The sequence below is a fragment of the Cottoperca gobio genome, chromosome 6 (assembly GCF_900634415.1).
Source record: "Cottoperca gobio chromosome 6, fCotGob3.1, whole genome shotgun sequence".
Taxonomy (NCBI): Eukaryota; Metazoa; Chordata; class Actinopteri; order Perciformes; family Bovichtidae; genus Cottoperca; species Cottoperca gobio.
This window is the reverse complement of record NC_041360.1, coordinates 25,628,566-25,648,952: the sequence shown is the minus strand read 5'-3', so window position 1 is coordinate 25,648,952 and position 20,387 is coordinate 25,628,566. Positions and strand designations below refer to the sequence as shown.

Here is a 20,387-nt window from a genome sequence, read left to right as displayed (position 1 = left end):
GTAGTATTACTACAGACTGTAGTATTACTGTACTGCAGTATTACTACACTGTAGTATTACTGTACTGTAGTCTTACTACACTGTAGTATTACTGTACTGTAGTATTACTGTACTGTAGTATTACTACACTGTAGTCTTACTGTACTGTAGTATTACTGTATTGTAGTATTACTGTACTGTAGTATTACTGTACTGTAGTATTACTACACTGTAGTATTACTGTACTGAAGTCTTACTGTACTGTAGTATTACTGTACTGTAGTCTTACTGTACTGTAGTATTACTACACTGTAGTATTACTGTATTGTAGTATTACTGTACTGTAGTATTACTGTACTGTAGTATTACTACACTGTAGTATTACTGTACTGAAGTCTTACTGTACTGTAGTATTACTGTACTGTAGTATTACTACACTGTAGTCTTACTGTACTGTAGTCTTACTGTACTGTAGTATTACTGTATTGTAGTATTACTGTACTGTAGTATTACTACTACTATGCAAAGTTTTCCAATTTTAAAAAAGAACATGTATAGATGTATAGCCCTGGACCCTGATTGATTGACAGTGGATGGAGCCAATCAGAGCAGAGCTCAGCTGTGAAGAATGTAAACTGTGTGCATGAGAAAATAGCTTTAAACTCAAACTCTCCAACAGGATGTCACGTGTCCAAGTGTCAAAGAAATGTTTCATCTTTGAAGTGAAACATTCACCTCCTGTAAGGGTCTCCCCTTTGATGATCTCTACAGACAGAGTGCAGCCCACTGGCAGACTGAACCCTGAACGCACCACAGCCTGCGGCCTGTCTCCACGTGTGAAAGAGCTCCAACTTCAATCAACACCAACACCAACAAGAATTAAGTATTTTATTCTCCAAACATTGTTTTAAAGGTTGCATTGGCAGCTTTTCTTTAATACATTCACTGAAGCTCAAACATTTTACACACCAGCAACAACAAACGATAATATTCCACAGCAGCAGAATGCTGCACGAGACTCCTCTGCACGAGCACTTTAGAGAAGCAGCAGCATTGAACTCCATTTACAAAAAAACACACGTCAGCTTCCCAAAACAACGTGAGCATTACTGTGGTGGGACTTCAGCTGAAGCACACACGCAGCTGGATGGTTTTACGCACCGCGTCTCCTTGTGCGCAATTTACGCGCGATTGTTATTTCTCTCCTTTTATGTTTCACACTTTTACATTGCGATGGCAATATATACAATCCCTTTAATGCACATGTAATGCGCCATCTGTGGTGATTTGTCCGAGTCCTTTATTGGTTTTATACTGGTGTTGGATCCTGCAGTGTAAAAACTCCACTTTAAAATGTCTATCAGTCTTCATTCAGAAGATTTTCTTTTTGTCTTTTAGTTCTAAAGTCTGGTTTTACTTCTGCAGCGCGTCCGTGTCGCACTGGTCCGTTAAAACCGAAAGTCTGCAGTTCTCCGTCTCCACGTTGTTCAGCGGGATGACTATCTGAGTGTCGTCCGGCTCCGCGCGCACCGTCCCGGAGAACGGCCGCAGGTGGCAGGTGTTCGCCCCGGTGGGGGAGGAAATCCTCCAGAACAGATCCTTCATCTTCTTCCGGAACTCCCGGCGCATGAGGCAGTACAGCACCGGGTTCAGGCAGCTGTTGGTGTGCGCCAGGCACACTGTCACCGGGTGCACGTATGTGTGCACCATGTAGTACGTCTTGTCCCAGTTTACCAGGTTGAATTTCACCAGCACGCCCCAGAAGGTGATGGCGTGGTTGGGCATCCAGCAGATGAAGAAGGAGAGCACGACGATGGTGACGGAGCGAGTCACTCTGGACCTGCGCTTCACCTGGTTGTTGTTCATGCTGCGCAGACGGACGAAGCGCAGCAGCAGCAGGTAGCACACGCTGACGATGAGCATGGGGAACACGAAGGCCACCAGGATCTTCTGCAGGTGGTACAGCGCGAGCCACGACTGTCCGTCCGGGAAGCCCAGCAGGCACAGCCTCTCCCCGGCCACGCTCTTCACCGTGGAGAACACAGCGGTGGGCAAAGAGGCCACCGTGGCGGAGACCCAGAGCCCGGCGATCACCCAGCGCACCGGGCACACGCGCCTCCGGGTCCGGTCCTTTAGCGCGGAGGCCACCGACCAGTACCGGGTGACACTCATGGCGGTGAGGAAGAACACGCTGGCGTACATGTTCATCACCGTCACGGAGAGGATGATCTTGCACATGGCGTTCCCAAACGGCCAGCTGAAGTCCAGAGCCGTGTCCACCGCCCAGAAGGGCAGAGTGAGCACGAACTGGAAGTCCGTGACGGCCAGGTTGAGGATGAACAAGTTGATGCTGGAGCGCTTCTTCCGGCCGCGGCGCGCTTTCATCAGGAAGAACACGAGCAGGTTCCCGACCAGCCCTGCGGCGCACACCACAGAGTACACGATGGAGATGAGGATGCGCAGCGCCGAGGAGCCGTCCGCCGGCATGTCGATGTCATCCACGCTGCTGAAGCGGTCCTGTCCCGCGGCGGAGCGGTTCCACGAGGACGAGCTGTTGTGGCTCCACAGTTCCGCCATCCTCTCCGGTAACACACCCGAGCCGAGTCCCGCAGGGCGCATCACCTCATGCGCTCCCGCGCGGCCCTCATGTTCACCTCAGAGCTGCGCTGAACTCTGCGGTTCACTGCTGAGCTCCGCGCTCGCGCAGATCACTTTATGTACTGCTGGTGCCCGAGGAGGCGCGTGCCCGACGAGGGACTGGCGTGTCATTTCAAGACAAAACTAAAGACAAAGGGGCGTTTACAGAATCCCCCCCCCATCACCTGCCCCCGTGTGTTCCATAAAACTAGCAGAAAAACACCTGTTTGTAATATCACACATGACTGTAAATAACTCAACGAGCAGCATAAAATACATTTACGATTATTATCATGTGTTTGATCGCTATTATTAGTTATTCGCTGCAGGTGAATACGATAAAAAAACATGTATCATGAAGCTTTCTCACTTCATTACTCACATTAACACAATTACTGTTATATTACAAGTTTTCTGACATGTTTAAATATGTAAATGAGGCATTATGTAATGTAACTGTTGGAGACTTTAGGGGAAATCTACACACACAAAGTTAGAAACATAAACTCTGGATGTGATTCTCTAGTTTTTTGTAAAACCTTAATAAACATTAAAGCTTTATTTTCTTACAACTTACGATATTGTCTGAGTTATTGATCGTCTCAGGTGTTTGATTGTCGCTGTTAGGATTCCTTCAGTGTTCCTGGTGCAGCAGCGGTGCATCATGGGAGTTCTTCTCTCCTCCTCTCCTCTGATTCAAAGGCTAAACATTTGAGTTTCTTCTGCACGCCGTTCGGCTGCCGCTAACATTTGTCAGCTTGTTTCTCTGAGAACTAAAGATCCAGACGTTCAGGACTAAAATCCTTCATCCTTCAAATATAGAGTTAAAAACACCAGGATGTAGAAAGTGTCTTAAAACTGGATAAACAGTCAGTTTATGAAGCTTCTGGCTACAAACACAACGCTGACGCAGCTCAAAGGGGAGACGACGCCATGACAGGAGAGAGGAAACGTTACCTTCAGGGACATTACACATGTCTCTGTCTCACTACATATACAACACAGGACTGATGACACCATGACAGGAGAGAGAGGAAACGTTACCTTCAGGGAACATTACACATGTCTCTGTCTCACTACATATACAACACAGGACTGATGACACCATGACAGGAGAGAGAGGAAACGTTACCTTCAGGGACATTACACATGTCTCTGTCTCACTACATATACAACACAGGACTGATGACACCATGACAGGAGAGAGAGGAAACGTTACCTTCAGGGACATTACACATGTCTCTGTCTCACTACATATACAACACAGGACTGATGACACCATGACAGGTAGAGAGAGGAAACGTTACCTTCAGGGACATTACACATGTCTCTGTCTCACTACATATACAACACAGGACTGATGACACCATGACAGGAGAGAGAGGAAACGTTACCTTCAGGGACATTACACATGTCTCTGTCTCACTACATATACAACACAGGACTGATGACACCATGACAGGAGAGAGGAAACGTTACCTTCAGGAACATTACACATCTCTCTGTCTCACTACATATACAACACAGGACTGATGACACCATGACAGGAGAGAGGAAACGTTACCTTCAGGGACATTACACATGTCTCTGTCTCACTACATATACAACACAGGACTGATGACACCATGACAGGAGAGAGAGGAAACGTTACCTTCAGGAACATTACACATGTCTCTGTCTCACTACATATACAACACAGGACTGATGACACCATGACAGGAGAGAGGAAACGTTACCTTCAGGAACATTACACATGTCTCTGTCTCACTACATATACAACACAGGACTGATGACACCATGACAGGAGAGAGAGGAAACGTTACCTTCAGGGACATTACACATGTCTCTGTCTCACTACATATACAACACAGGACTGATGACACCATGACAGGAGAGAGAGGAAACGTTACCTTCAGGAACATTACACATCTCTCTGTCTCACTACATATACAACACAGGACTAATGACACCATGACAGGAGAGAGAGGAAACGTTACCTTCATGGACATTACACATGTCTCTGTCTCACTACATATACAACACAGGACTGATGACACCATGACAGGAGAGAGAGGAAACGTTACCTTCAGGGACATTACACATGTCTCTGTCTCACTACATATACAACACAGGACTGATGACACCATGACAGGAGAGAGGAAACGTTACCTTCAGGAACATTACACATCTCTCTGTCTCACTACATATACAACACAGGACTGATGACACCATGACAGGAGAGAGAGGAAACGTTACCTTCAGGAACATTACACATGTCTCTGTCTCACTACATATACAACACAGGACTGATGACACCATGACAGGAGAGAGAGGAAACGTTACATATGACTTCTTTAATAAAGAGCTAGTTAGTAGCAGGATGTGTCGGGTGCTGCTTGAACCCTCTCTATTGTAAACACATATTTCTCAGGAGGAGAAGCTGCTGGAATTGATCAGGACGATAACACGCTGCAGCCGTCAGTAGCAAGCAGCAGGCGTGACCCTCGCCTTGAGAAAACACATTAGTGAGGCTGCCGTGGATCCAGCTGTCAGGCTCGAGAGGCACAAGCGCTAAGTGCTTCCCTCTGAGGAGCCTGAAGGCAGCGAGTCGCAGCTCAGTCGGGGAGTTTTGTATGTCACAGGGACGTTTAACTTTTAGCACAGATCTCAGATAAATGTCAAAGCAACACGAATTTAATTAAGGCTCCATTAATTAAATACAGCTTTCATACTAAATCTGCTTTAGTGAAGACAAACATTCATCCAAATCACTTATTTTCATAGGCTTTTATTTACATTTTCCACTCATTTAAAATGTAAACTGCCCCTTCATTGATGATAAACTACTGGTTGTTTTTTACATTGATTTAAAGCATTGCTAGAAATAAAGTTTCCTCACTGTGGCCTTTAGACTGACAAAATATATGAAATAAAAAAGAGGAAACTTTGCTGAACGATGCTTTCACACATTGTATGTTGATTTCTGTATTTAAAAGTATAATGTGGGAAATTTCTGCATAAAAATGTGTGAAAAACGACTCGAACTATGTATGTGATTAATAAAACTCAACAACGCACCTGAAGCTTTATTAGACTGTCAGACTGCACGAACATGAAGCGGAACATTTACTTCAAATTCTGTATTAATATCAAACTCATGAAACGTTGACTTGTTAGAGAAACGTGGTTCAAACAGGACAGAGACAAACATATGATGATCTTATAGAGCTTATAGTTACATTAATGTAACACACACATTAAGCAGCATGCTTATTACAACCTGTTCAGCATTAAGGAAGTGCATATTTTAAAATCTGAATCCATAAATCAAACATTAATCTAACACTGGAAGCTGTAAAGTAAAGTCTCCACGGGGCCTCTTCTTACCATGTTAATCAGCTGAGGGGTTCTCTTGTCCTTCTCTGTCCTCTTGTAGCTTTAATCAGGAACAAGATGGCTGCACACATTATGGTAATCATAAGTGAATTAAAAGTGAGGTTTGATGAAGGGTTACGTGACTGAAATAGAGCATGAACCAATTATAAAGAGCTACTTTATAACGTGCTGACAACCAGGCTTTATGTAAATCACTGGCCAATGGGAGGTCGTGGGGGGGAGGGGGGCTGTGACTGAACACTGTAAAGAATACGCTGCACATTAATATGAAAACTGTATGTTGCACTCCTTTCTGACAGGAAGTGGCGTCCTGCTGCTGCACAATTCAAACTAAAAGTGTTTTGGAGAGTTGGGACGTGGACGGAGGCGGGCGTCAGTGGTGGAATGTAACAGAGTACATTTACTCAAGTACTGTCCTTAAGTGTCAGGTATTTTAAGTTCATCTGATTTATGCTACTATATATTTCTACTTCACTTCGTCTCGAGGGGAAATGTTCTTTTAACTGCACCACATTTACTTCGCTGCGATAGTTTCTTGGTACTTTTGTTTTACACACCAAACAAATGATAAACATATAAAATATGATGCGTTGTTGTAGATTAAAGGTGTTTTCAGTTATGCTACTAATCCAAGTTACGACTTTAGAGATGAGTCACTTCCTGTATGTGTCACATGGGTTTCTCCACCGCATTGTGACTCAAAGTGACGTGTCAAGTCGTTGGTGTTAAAGTTTTATTGGTTTGCAAAGATTTTGCGCACAAACTGTCAGAAGCTCATCTCGTTGGTCATCGTGACCTTCATCACTGATGCCGTCTGGAACTCTTCACGGATGAATCGTCTGTGAGCAGAAGATGCACATCTGTCCAGACTCAGAATACCATGTCATCAAGATAAAGCTGCACATTTAGAGCTTGTGAGCAGCCCAAGGCTCACCTGTGTAATAACTGTTGTCACACCTGTCAGCTGGACGGATTATCTTAGAAAGTGCTTATTGTCACACATTTTAATATATTTGAGCACAAAACTTGAGAGAAATAAGACTTTTGCGTGCATAGAAAAAGTCTTTTTTCAACTCGTGACAAATGGGAGCGAATAGAAAAGTATTCAGTAGATGTGTGGAGTGGGGATGTGCGGTCGACTCTCTGACTCCTTCTTTCTGCTGCTTAGAACATGTATTAAATCGTGGCCCGACTGTCGAGCAGCCAATCAAAGCATGAGTTTCATCACACCCTCAGAGGCTGACACGCGTGCGATCCATATCTGGTCTCACGCTGCTTCTGACTGATGAGCATCAGATCTGGTCACATGAGAGCAACACTTACCTATCTGCATTGTGAACATGTGAACATGCAGTACTGCGGCACTAACGAGCAGCGTAACCCACTTTACAAGAGTGTTTAAAGTCCCATCGGGGGTGTCCTTTGATGCAGCCCTGACTGCTCGGGATAGTTGGCCGCAGTGAGAGTTTAACTAACTCTGCTACAGTCAGGGGGCAGAACAAGCCCCCACTCCCCTGACTGCGAAGAGTCGCTGGGTTTTGAGGCCATTTTTTGTGGTGGCCAAACCGTGGAATTACAACTTCCGTGTCGGTGACGCCAACTTACATTGGGGAAGAAAGGTCCTTAAATCATCGTATTGTTCAGTGTAAATCAGCTTCTCACTTCCTGCTCTATCGGCCCCATGGAGGCAGAAGAACACCGGAACATCCGGTTAATTTTATTACTCGGTAATTTTGGCGTCATGCGACACTTGACATTTTGACTGAAGGACAAAGTGATTAAAAGTTGGTGGTCAAAGGTAAACGCTGATTATGATTATTTCACACAGTTCATCAGTATGTCACTGATTATTACAAAGACACAAAGATCAGCAGGAACAGCATCACTCAGTGTCTGCAGAGAGTTTGAGGGAACTGAAGCACATTTATACTGAAACACTGCGATGTTTGATCCCAACTAAGGTTTCTCTCCGACATGTTTAATGTCCTGCGTCGCTCAGACTTTTCTTCTTCTCTCTGCTATTGTTCTTTGGGCAACATTTATACTTTGCCACATGAATAATGCAATCAGACGCAATCAGAATGATTTCAGATATTCCACAGAAATCTTAAAGTTTATTTTTAAAATCATTTAAAGATTTTAATCAGTACAGGAGTTTAAATGTTACATTTTGTATTTCATTTAAGGTTCGTACTGTAATTCTACAGAAACGGAATCATTAAATATCGTATTTAGATTGTACTTTTATAACATTACTTTGCATTTTAAACATAAAAACTAAACACAGCAAGTTAAGCGTCTCATTTTACAATAAGCATATGTTAGCGTGCTTCTCTGCAGAACTTTTAGTGCCAGCGTTCATGAAATCCAACTTCCTATCACGTGGCATTTTTAGGACTTTTGAAAGATTGATTTCAGGCCTTTTTATTAGATGATTGAATCCAATGTGTTTTAGGAGTTTGTAAGAACCCTGGGTCATTATAAATTAATGTTTTGAAAGCATTTTGTGGGCAAATTCAGAAGGCTCATCTCACCAAGAGTGAATGTTATACACACAGAAATAGTTCTATATAATATAAAGATACTTATTATATCTAATATAAACATTATACAGTATAATAGTTTTAATATAAGCGTGTTTTACGCAGAGCCTTGACATCGATAAAAGCAGTAAAATACAGACGTTGCACAAACAGAGAAACACCTTTAAACAGAACTCATTCAGTCACTTTCCACTAACAATGTAACGATCGGCTTGTTCTTTGGTGTCCTGTTTTATGTTGAAGTGTTCACTCACCCTTGTTATATGGCTAGTTGTACTTCCTGTCTGTGTCTTTACCCTCCTCCTCTGATTGTTAATGTGTTCCTCCTGTGTCCATTTACTCTGCCTTTGTGTTTCTGCCTCTCCCCAGCTGTGTCTTGTTCCCTCGTTTGGTGTCTGTGTATTTATCCCTGTCTGCCCCACTGTGTTGTCGGATTGTCATTCGTGTTCTGCTCCTGTTCTGCTCGTGTTCTGCTCGTGTTCTGCTCGTGTTCTGCTCGTGTTCTGCTCGTGTTCTGCTCGTCCCCTGATTGGTTTGTGTTTTTGAATTTTGTCAGCTTCGGCTTTATTTCAATAAAGCTCGCTTTTTGTTAAGACCTCGTCCAGAGTACTGCATTTGGGTCCTCACCTTCACCCCAGCGTGACAAACGAGGGAGAAAGAATAAATCCATGATGCTCATAGGGGGAATCCAGGTCAGAAAGAAATGTATTAAACATTCTGCAAAAACAATTCCTCCAACAAATCTGCTGTGAAAACAGCCCCGAGACGTTTCCCTACGTGACTCTACTGTTGAGAAGATTCAGCACTGAAGGGCTCACACATCACAAACTGAAGATCCTGCAGCGAAGCTCGCAGGAACGTGCAGGAAATGAAAAACTCCTCCAGTACACAAGCCGACAACATCGTCCACATTACAAACTGCAGCTACACTGTGTCCATTAATCGCTTTGTCTTTTTCCTGATCCGAAACAAGGGCTGAAAGGGTGTAGCGCGATGTATGGATTGTAAAAGCAAATGTGTGATTGGTGATATTGGTGTATTTAAATAAAGTTGACTTGACTATAAAATGTCAGAAAGTAGAGAAAGATGCGCATCAATACACAAGTTATTTCAAACTGTTGAGGGGCCGCAGCATGCAGGAATATTCAAATACAGCGTTTTTACAACAAAGGAAAACAACATATTTATACTGCATTCAAAAAAGTGCAAGTTTCGATCCCTGCGTGGGATTATCATAAAGTGAGCACGTGTGTGAAGAGGAGAATCGTAGGTCTCCAGAGAACACATCCAAATGTGGATTATCCGCCGCTGAAAAGTCCGTCTGGGGGACCCAGGACTCGGTGGAGAGATTATATCTCCTCACTGGGAACGCCTCAGGATCCCCCAGTCGGAGCTGGAGGATGTGGCCCGGAGAATGAAGATTGGGGTTCCTTACTGGAGCTGCTGCCCCCACGACCTGACCCCGGATAAGATGTAGACGATGGATGGATGGATAGAAACAAAACAAAACTGCTTGGTTACGTTATGGAAAAGATCAAATAAGTAAAAATGTTTACATAAATTCAGTTACGTACGTAAGTTAAGGAGTAAATGTTGACTTCTGAGTTCACACAGGACACTTCCAGCGGTCTCTTTTCAAACTACGTCACCTGACTTCCAGAGCACATTGCGTGACTCACTATCACCTCTAGAGGAACACGTGGTATTACAGCCTGGACGCAGCTAGCTGTTAGCATGCTAACGTCAGGAGATAATCTCTGCAACACACAGACGTGTATAACATCAACACTGTGACCTCTTCGTGCATATTTTACACATTGCATTTTTAAGCAAACTTAAACTTAAGTCAGTCGGGTTCATTAAAGTAAAGACAGTAAGAGAAAAACAATGTGCTTGTGTGGAAGCGAATGCACTGCTGGTGTGTGGAGGACCTGTTGAAGTGACTCTGTGCCAACAGGAAGAGAAAGCAGTGAAAACATGAAAGTGTCAGGAGCTCAGCTGAGTCTGCATCAGAGACGACAGCAGAGCAGTGACGCAACAAAGGGAGTTTCTACAGTCGCTGTCTCAGGAGGTGCAGCTTTTAAAATGTTCACATTCTGCAGGAATATGTCTTCAGGTACATTTATCATTGTGTGTCCTGATGAGTTCAGATGTCTGCAGGCATGAAACTGTTCATACAGTATAAAGCAGCTGTACAACAGATACAGAAGGAAACACTAAGATTAAATACTGCAGAGCAATCTACACACTAACCCTACACACAACAACAGTCTCCTGCTGGATGTTACAGAGGAGTCTCCTGCTGGATGTTACAGAGGAGTCTCCTGCTGCTGGATGTTACAGAGGAGTCTCCTGCTGCTGGATGTTACAGAGGAGTCTCCTCCTGCTGGATGTTACAGAGGAGTCTCCTGCTGCTGGATGTTACAGAGGAGTCTCCTCCTGCTGGATGTTACAGAGGAGTCTCCTGCTGGATGTTACAGAGGAGTCTCCTCCTGCTGGATGTTACAGAGGAGTCTCCTCCTGCTGGATGTTACAGAGGAGTCTCCTGCTGGATGTTACAGAGGAGTCTCCTGCTGGATGTTACAGAGGAGTCTCCTGCTGGATGTTACAGAGGAGTCTCCTCCTGCTGGATGTTACAGAGGAGTCTCCTCCTGCTGGATGTTACAGAGGAGTCTCCTGCTGGATGTTACAGAGGAGTCTCCTGCTGCTGGATGTTACAGAGGAGTCTCCTCCTGCTGGATGTTACAGAGGAGTCTCCTGCTGCTGGATGTTACAGAGGAGTCTCCTCCTGCTGGATGTTACAGAGGAGTCTCCTGCTGCTGGATGTTACAGAGGAGTCTCCTGCTGGATGTTACAGAGGAGTCTCCTGCTGGATGTTACAGAGGAGTCTCTCCTGCTGGATGTTACAGAGGAGTCTCCTCCTGCTGGATGTTACAGAGGAGTCTCCTCCTGCTGGATGTTACAGAGGAGTCTCCTCCTGCTGGATGTTACAGAGGAGTCTCCTCCTGCTGGATGTTACAGAGGAGTCTCCTCCTGCTGCTGGATGTTACAGAGGAGTCTCCTCCTGCTGCTGGAATGTTACAGAGGAGTCTCCTCCTGCTGGATGTTACAGAGGAGTCTCCTCCTGCTGAATGTTACAGAGGAGTCTCCTCCTGCTGGATGTTACAGAGGAGTCTCCTGCCTGGATGTTACAGAGGAGTCTCCTGCTGAATGTTACAGAGGAGTCTCCTCCTGCTGGATGTTACAGAGGAGTCTCCTCCTGCTGCTGGATGTTACAGAGGAGTCTCCTCCTGCCTGAATGTTACAGAGGAGTCTCCTCCTGCTGAATGTTACAGAGGAGTCTCCTCCTGCTGAATGTTACAGAGGAGTCTCCTGCTGCTGATGTTACAGAGAGTCTCCTCCTGCTGGATGTTACAGAGGAGTCTCCTCCTGCTGGATGTTACAGAGGAGTCTCTCTGCTGGATGTTACAGAGGAGTCTCCTGCTGGATGTTACAGAGGAGTCTCCTCCTGCTGGATGTTACAGAGGAGTCTCCTCCTGCTGGATGTTACAGAGGAGTCTCCTGCTGGATGTTACAGAGGAGTCTCCTCCTGCTGGATGTTACAGAGGAGTCTCCTGCTGGATGTTACAGAGGAGTCTCCTCCTGCTGGATGTTACAGAGGAGTCTCCTGCTGGATGTTACAGAGGAGTCTCCTGCTGAATGTTACAGAAGAGTCTCCTGCTGAATGTTACAGAGGAGTCTCCTCCTGCTGGATGTTACAGAGGAGTCTCCTCCTGCTGAATGTTACAGAGGAGTCTCCTCCTGCTGAATGTTACAGAGGAGTCTCCTGCTGCTGGATGTTACAGAGGAGTCTTCTGCTGGATGTTACAGAGGAGTCTCCTCCTGCTGGATGTTACAGAGGAGTCTCCTGCTGGATGTTACAGAGGAGTCTCCTCCTGCTGGATGTTACAGAGGAGTCTCCTCCTGCTGGATGTTACAGAGGAGTCTCCTGCTGGATGTTACAGAGGAGTCTCCTCCTGCTGGATGTTACAGAGGAGTCTCCTCCTGCTGGATGTTACAGAGGAGTCTCCTGCTGGATGTTACAGAGGAGTCTCCTCCTGCTGGATGTTACAGAGGAGTCTCCTGCTGGATGTTACAGAGGAGTCTCCTCCTGCTGGATGTTACAGAGGAGTCTCCTCCTGCTGGATGTTACAGAGGAGTCTCCTGCTGGATGTTACAGAGGAGTCTCCTCCTGCTGGATGTTACAGAGGAGTCTCCTCCTGCTGGATGTTACAGAGGAGTCTCCTCCTGCTGGATGTTACAGAGGAGTCTCCTCCTGCTGGATGTTACAGAGGAGGTCTCCTGCTGGATGTTACAGAGGAGTCTCCTCCTGCTGGATGTTACAGAGGAGTCTCCTCCTGCTGGATGTTACAGAGGAGTCTCCTCCGCTGGATGTTACAGAGGAGTCTCCTTCCTGCTGGATGTTACAGAGGAGTCTCTCCTGCTGGATGTTACAGAGGAGTCTCCTCCTGCTGGATGTTACAGAGGAGTCTCCTCTGCTGGATGTTACAGAGGAGTCTCCTGCTGGATGTTACAGAGGAGTCTCCTGCTGGATGTTACAGAGGAGTCTCCTCCTGCTGGATGTTACAGAGGAGTCTCCTCCTGCTGGATGTTACAGAGGAGTCTCCTCCTGCTGGATGTTATAGAGGAGTCTCCTCCTGCTGGATGTTACAGAGGAGTCTCCTCCTGCTGGATGTTACAGAGGAGTCTCCTCCTGCTGGATGTTACAGAGGAGTCTCCTCCTGCTGGATGTTATAGAGGAGTCTCCTCCTGCTGGATGTTACAGAGGAGTCTCCTCCTGCTGGATGTTACAGAGGAGTCTCCTCCTGCTGAATGTTACAGAGGAGTCTCCTCCTGCTGGATGTTACAGAGGAGTCTCCTCCTGCTGGATGTTACAGAGGAGTCTCCTGCTGGATGTTACAGAGGACTCTCCTCCTGCTGGATGTTATAGAGGAGTCTCCTCCTGCTGGATGTTACAGAGGAGTCTCCTCCTGCTGGATGTTACAGATGAGTCTCCTGCTGGATGTTACAGAGGAGTCTCCTCCTGCTGGATGTTACAGAGGAGTCTCCTCCTGCTGGATGTTATAGAGGAGTCTCCTCCTGCTGGATGTTACAGAGGAGTCTCCTCCTGCTGGATGTTACAGAGGAGTCTCCTCCTGCTGGATGTTACAGAGGAGTCTCCTCCTGCTGGATGTTATAGAGGAGTCTCCTCCTGCTGGATGTTACAGAGGAGTCTCCTCCTGCTGGATGTTACAGAGGAGTCTCCTCCTGCTGAATGTTACAGAGGAGTCTCCTGCTGCTGGATGTTACAGAGGAGTCTCCTCCTGCTGGATGTTACAGAGGAGTCTCCTCCTGCTGGATGTTACAGAGGAGTCTCCTGCTGGATGTTACAGAGGACTCTCCTCCTGCTGGATGTTATAGAGGAGTCTCCTCCTGCTGGATGTTACAGAGGAGTCTCCTCCTGCTGAATGTTATAGAGGAGTCTCCTCCTGCTGGATGTTATAGAGGAGTCTCCTCCTGCTGGATGTTACAGAGGAGTCTCCTCCTGCTGGATGTTACAGAGGAGTCTCCTCCTGCTGAATGTTACAGAGGAGTCTCCTGCTGCTGGATGTTACAGAGGAGTCTCCTCCTGCTGGATGTTACAGAGGAGTCTCCTCCTGCTGGATGTTACAGAGGAGTCTCCTGCTGGATGTTACAGAGGACTCTCCTCCTGCTGGATGTTATAGAGGAGTCTCCTCCTGCTGGATGTTACAGAGGAGTCTCCTCCTGCTGGATGTTACAGAGGAGTCTCCTGCTGGATGTTACAGAGGAGTCTCCTCCTGCTGGATGTTACAGAGGAGTCTGCACACACACACCTGAGCTAACTTGTTGATGGATCTGCTGGAGTAAAAGTCAGGACACAAAGCAGCATGAACTACATTTATATATATTTTAATATATTTTCTTTTAGATTAAAGACGTCATAAAGTACCACGATCAAAGCTTCTTTTGGAAACCTCATTAGAAGCTTCTACATTACACATATTAACTCGCTGCACCACATGTGCTGTTAACGCCCAGCTTGCCGTGATTCAGCAAAAATAATGAAGGGAAAATAAACCCAAGCAAACTGCAGGAAATGAAAGACTTTGAGTCGGAGTTCAACATGATGAGGCTGAGAATCAGAGCTCGGACCGACACGGGCAACATGCAACATGTGCAGAATGTGTGAGAATCAGGGACATCCAGACTGCATCTCATGCACGTGAGCTTTTAGAACATTATTTATCAGCGTGTCAGAAATACTACAGAGTCATTTCACGGGAGCCTCGGATATCTTTATTGGGACGTAGAGATGTTTGTGTATGTGAATTAAAGCTTTAAAGTATTAATGACAAGTAGAGAGAATGTTAAATGTAATAACCAGGACTGATTGATAGGGAGGTCGTAGAGCAGCGATACATAACCCGCGGCTCGCTCATTATCACTCACAAGTCACACATCAGTCATCACACACATCAGTCTATTAAGCCGCCCCCCCCCCCCATCCCTCTGAACAACCAATCACAAATGATTTCAGGTTTCGCGCTCTGATTGCAGGTGCGCGAGATAATTGCTCCGTCACACTGAGAAAACTAGCTTACAGCACTACGCAAAAATGGCAAAGGAATATCGGAAACGAAAATATGAAGAGGAATATGGAACATTTAAAGAGGACTGGGAGCTCGAGCTTTTCTTCGTCTCCACCGGTTCGGGAAAATGCATCTGCCTGCTTTGTGACAACGTCATTTCACAATTTAAAAGGTCCAATCTGCAGCGCCATCACGACACAAGACACCCGAAGTTCAGTACCGACCTTCCGAAAGGTGGAGAGCTGAGGGCGGAAAAGCTGGCGAGACTCAAACAGAACAGAACTGCTCAAAACAACTTATTCCACACTAATACGAGTGAAAGAGCGACAGAGGCCTCCTACAAAATCACACATGAACTGATGGAGAAGATGAAGCCATATACTGATGGAGAAGTGGTGAAGGATTGCATACTGCTGGCTTGTTCCACGTTGTTTCCTGAGAAAAAGACCTGGAACGAGAGGATTCTACTGTAGCCAGGAGGGCATCAGACATTTCAGAACATTGCACATACTCTTAAGGACAAACTGTCATTCCGCTGAGTTTGTCAGCCTTGCAATGGACGAAAGCTTGGATATCAATGACACGCCACAATTACTCATCTTTATCCGAGCGAGCAACAGTAAGTTTGACATTACAGAAGAACTGCTTGACATGGTTTCACTGGAAATTGAAATAAAAAACGCTGTGCTGGAAACATTAGAAAAGTTTAACATTGGACCAGAAAAAATCACAGCATTCACAACAGATGGCGCACCGGCCATGCTTGGTGAGAGGAACGGAGCCGTGGCTTTGCTGAAGGAAACGCTGATAAACGGCGGGGTTGCTGCTGAGGGTATTTTCTCATACCATTGTATTGTGCATCAACAAGCCTTGTTTGCTAAGATCAGATGTCTGAATGAAGTGATGGCAAATGTAATCGAAGTGGTTAATTATATCAGGGCCCGTGCAAGAAACCACTTAAATTTTAAACTGCTGTGCGAGGAGTTTGACACTCACTATGGAGATTTGGTGTTACAGCCCGAGATCAGATGGCGGTCTAAAGGACGTATGCTTGCACATTTCATGGACCAGCTTGAACCCCTGAAATCCTTCATTGTCGGCCAAGGGGAGACTTCCCGTGTGGGTGGGTGCTGTCTGTTGCGTTCCTGTGTGACATAACGCAGCACTTGAACAAACTTAATCTCAAGATGCAGGGAAGAAACAAGACCGTGTATGAGCTCTACACGGCTGTCAGAGTATTTTCTGACAAACTGGATGTACTCGAACAAAGTGTCCGTGGTTCTGATTACCGTTTCTTCCCCACCGTGCAGAAAGTGATGGCGATGCATGCAGACGCTCTCCTGCCCTGTCAATCACAATTCTGTGACGTGTTAACTGAGCTCAAGCAAAACTACACATCAAGACTTCACGACTTCAAGGACCATAGCAATATTTTTCTACTTGTGAAAAACCCATTCCTGATTGAGGTCAATGAAATGAAGCAAATAAGCGACCAGCTCGGACTTGTGCAGCTTCAAATGGAGTTCGTGGAGTTAAAGAGCTCAGATGAACTTCAGCGTCAGTTTCGGATTACAGATGTCGTGGACTTTTGTAAACTGGTGGGGCATCTACCAAAGGCCCTTCGGATCGCCGTTTCCAGCGCAGAGCCTGACTTCAAATCACTTGTGCGGCAGAAGGAGTGTCAGAAATCACATTGAGTGTGAAGTAAGTACAACATTACTCTTCTGACTCTTCTTCTGCTGTCTATAATCTGCTGTTATATGGGCTGTGATGATCAGTAAACATGCTGTCTGTTATCTGTTGTTATGGACTGTGATGATCAGTAAACATGCTGTCTGTTATCTGTTATGGACTGTGATGATCAGTAAACATGCTGTCTGTTATCTGTTGTTATGGGCAGTGATGATCAGTAAACATGCTGTCTGTTATCTGTTGTTATGGACTGTGATGATCAGTAAACATGCTGTCTGTTATCTGCTGTTATGGGCAGTGATGATCAGTAAACATGCTGTCTGTTATCTGTTGTTATGGACTGTGATGATCAGTAAACATGCTGTCTGTTATCTGTTGTTATGGGCTGTGATGATCAGTAAACATGCTGTCTGTTATCTGCTGTTATGGAGTGTGATGATCAGTAAACATGCTGTCTGTTATCTGTTGTTATGGACTGTGATGATCAGTAAACATGCTGTCTGTTATCTGTTGTTATGGACTGTGATGATCAGTAAACATGCTGTCTGTTATCTGTTGTTATGGACTGTGATGATCAGTAAACATGCTGTCTGTTATCTGTTATGGACTGTGATGATCAGTAAACATGCTGTCTGTTATCTGCTGTTATGGACTGTGATGATCAGTAAACATGCTGTCTGTTATCTGTTATGGGCAGTGATGATCAGTAAACATGCTGTCTGTTATCTGTTGTTATGGACTGTGATGATCAGTAAACATGCTGTCTGTTATCTGCTGTTATGGGCTGTGATGATCAGTAAACATGCTGTCTGTTATCTGTTGTTATGGACTGTGATGATCAGTAAACATGCTGTCTGTTATCTGCTGTTATGGACTGTGATGATCAGTAAACATGCTGTCTGTTATCTGTTGTTATGGGCAGTGATGATCAGCAATGTGTGTTTTGTGGTTGCAGTGAAAATAATAAATCACAGTTATTGCACTGTACATTATGCTTTTCATTCCTTAGTAACATATTATTATCCATATTCTCAAATGCATCATGGTTTCAGGGAGGAAAGGAGCGTTTTTGGATTGTGGCTCTTGCAAAAATATTTTTTCGTCAATGTGGCTCCTGATTAGGACAAGGTTGAGTACCACTGTCGTAGAGACATGAAACCAAGTCCAAGAGGAAGCCAGAATATAGATGATGATGATGATGATGATGGCGGCTGACGCCCTTTGAAGCATCATCATTAGGAATGAGGAAACTGCAGGATTGAGCGAGAAAACAGAGGAAACAATGACATCAAAGAAAACCCTGTTTCTCCTCTCCACCTTTTATGAACAGAGTCCAGAGGCACATTCTCGCGCCGGGCTTCCTCAGCCTTGTGGACCTTTAGAACTACAGTGGAGTGTTTGAACACTTCAGTCTCCTTGTTGTTATGTTTTTGAATTTGCATGTTATCAGCGCTGTTTCCCTGAGAGATAAAGTTCAGCACACGACCGTACGTCCTCTTCACAAAGCAACCCGGCGAGCCACGGCGCTGCAGAGGACGTGTACATTATTAAGAGTTGTTCTGGGCAGTGAGGACTGGATGAGTCACAGCATACAGAACGAATGAACAGAAACACAAATTAATATTGCTCCATGTTCAGATCTACAGTTGAGATGAACTAGTGCACACATGTTCCCATTCAAGTGCAAATTAAACATTTGCTTTGAAGTTGAAAAGAGTTTTTAATGTAAAACTGGAGAATTTCATTTAATCATGATAAGAGAAAGTGGAAAACGTTATGTTTTACTAATTACTGCAAATCACATTACTGCAGTATAATGCAAACGGCTGTCAGTACTTTGTGGTCTATGTGGCGCAGTGATCAAATTATAATAAGCTTTGGACAGTTAATCCTGAATAAATGCTGTTTGAATAATTTACTTCTAGTAATCAAGTCGTCTGCAAACAGCACAACCCTGTTTGAGGGTGTCGCCTAGTTACCTGCCCCAGGTCTATGTTGTTGTTTGTCAACAGGATCATGGAAAAACCACTCTCGTCATTTTTATGGAACTTGTTGGAAGGTCGTCGCATCAGGCCGAGAAAGAACTCGCTCCATTTTGGAGTTAATCTGAAAAACAAGGTGGAGACACAAACAAACAAGGTGGAGACACAAACAAACAAGGTGGAGACACAAACAAACAAGGTGGAGACACAACAAACAAGGTGGAGACACAACAAACAAGGTGGAGACACAAACAAACAAGGTGGAGACACAAACAACAAGGTGGAGACACAAACAAACAAGGTGGAGACACAAACAAGTGGAAACACAACAACAAGGTGGAGACACAAACAAGGTGGAGACACAAACAAGGTGGAGACACAAACAAGGTGGAGACACAAACAAACAAGGTGGAGACACAACAAACAAGGTGGAGACACAAACAAGGTGGAGACACAACAAACAAGGTGGAGACACAAACAAACAAGGTGGAGACACAAACAAAGTGGAAACACAAACAAACAAGGTGGAGACACAAACAAAGTGGAAACACAAACAAACAAGGTGGAGACACAAACAAGGTGGAGACACAAACAAACAAGGTGGAGACACAAAGTGTGTTTCACCTTTGTTAACATTGCGAGATAAAGCATTTGTGCTACGTTCATGTGGTTTCTGAAAAATCAGAAAAAATATTTTCTGACTGGGAAAACTCACATGACGCCCTCTAAAGTCGGAACAACTCAGAAAGTCAGCACACATGTTCATGACTCAGCTGAATCGTTTCCTTGAATGTTTGTTGTCACGCAAATACTGGAAACACAATAAAATACACACGATGTCGGAAGAACGGTAAATGTGACCTCAGAGGAGCACTCGAATGCACCATTGGTTAATTCCCTCTAATCATATTGAAATTGCAATATCAGTCAAAATAATCACAATTAGAAGTTTTTCAAAATAGTTCAGCCCTTAATTAGATTTTAACAAGATTTTAATCAGACTGTCAATTAATAAAAGAGCCAGTTAAAGATCATTAAACGTCCATCAGTTCTCTGCTGTTGCATCAGACGACTCGTCTTGTTTTCTGGAGACAATTATTTGCCATTTATCATGAAACTTGAAATGAGCCTCAGTCTGAGTCGTCTTCCTGGCGACACCTTCATGGACTCTACACAATAGTGTGAAATGATAGAGCTGCTTGACTCTCGTTTTTTGACAGGTGTCTTTATTCCGAACCAACAAAGGATTCCATTTTGTATTCAGTGTCTTCTCTCTGTGGCTTTATTCCTGTGGCTTTGTTCCGATAACACGAGTGGGGACAATATCAAGATTCTTACTGCCGCGGACGTCTGATTCATACAAAGTTTATGGAAACTTTTTTCTTTTGTACTTGTCGGATGAATCCGACTGACTTTGATGATCTCCTGGCTTTTTCCTCAGTGAAACATCTCAAGCACTATGAAATGGATTGTGATTAAAAGTGGTTCATTATTCATGTTCCCCTCAT

At 44.8% G+C, this 20,387-nt stretch overlaps 1 protein-coding gene across 1 annotated transcript; it reads right to left on the bottom strand.

Annotated features, from left to right (window-relative positions):
• Positions 1-853: 853 nt before the first annotated feature.
• On the bottom strand, positions 854-2,753 carry rxfp3.3b (relaxin family peptide receptor 3.3b). Its single transcript, XM_029433093.1, has one exon. The coding sequence runs from the start codon at positions 2,596-2,598 to the stop codon at positions 1,393-1,395; it is 1,206 nt and encodes a 401-aa protein (XP_029288953.1). The 5' UTR covers positions 2,599-2,753; the 3' UTR covers positions 854-1,392.
• Between the last annotated feature and the right edge of the window lie 17,634 nt (positions 2,754-20,387).

Excerpts from the sequence above, each read along its gene's own strand:
- rxfp3.3b (XM_029433093.1), bottom strand. The coding sequence starts at position 2,598 with ATGCGCCCTGCGGGACTCGGCTCGGGTGTGTTACCGGAGAGGATGGCG.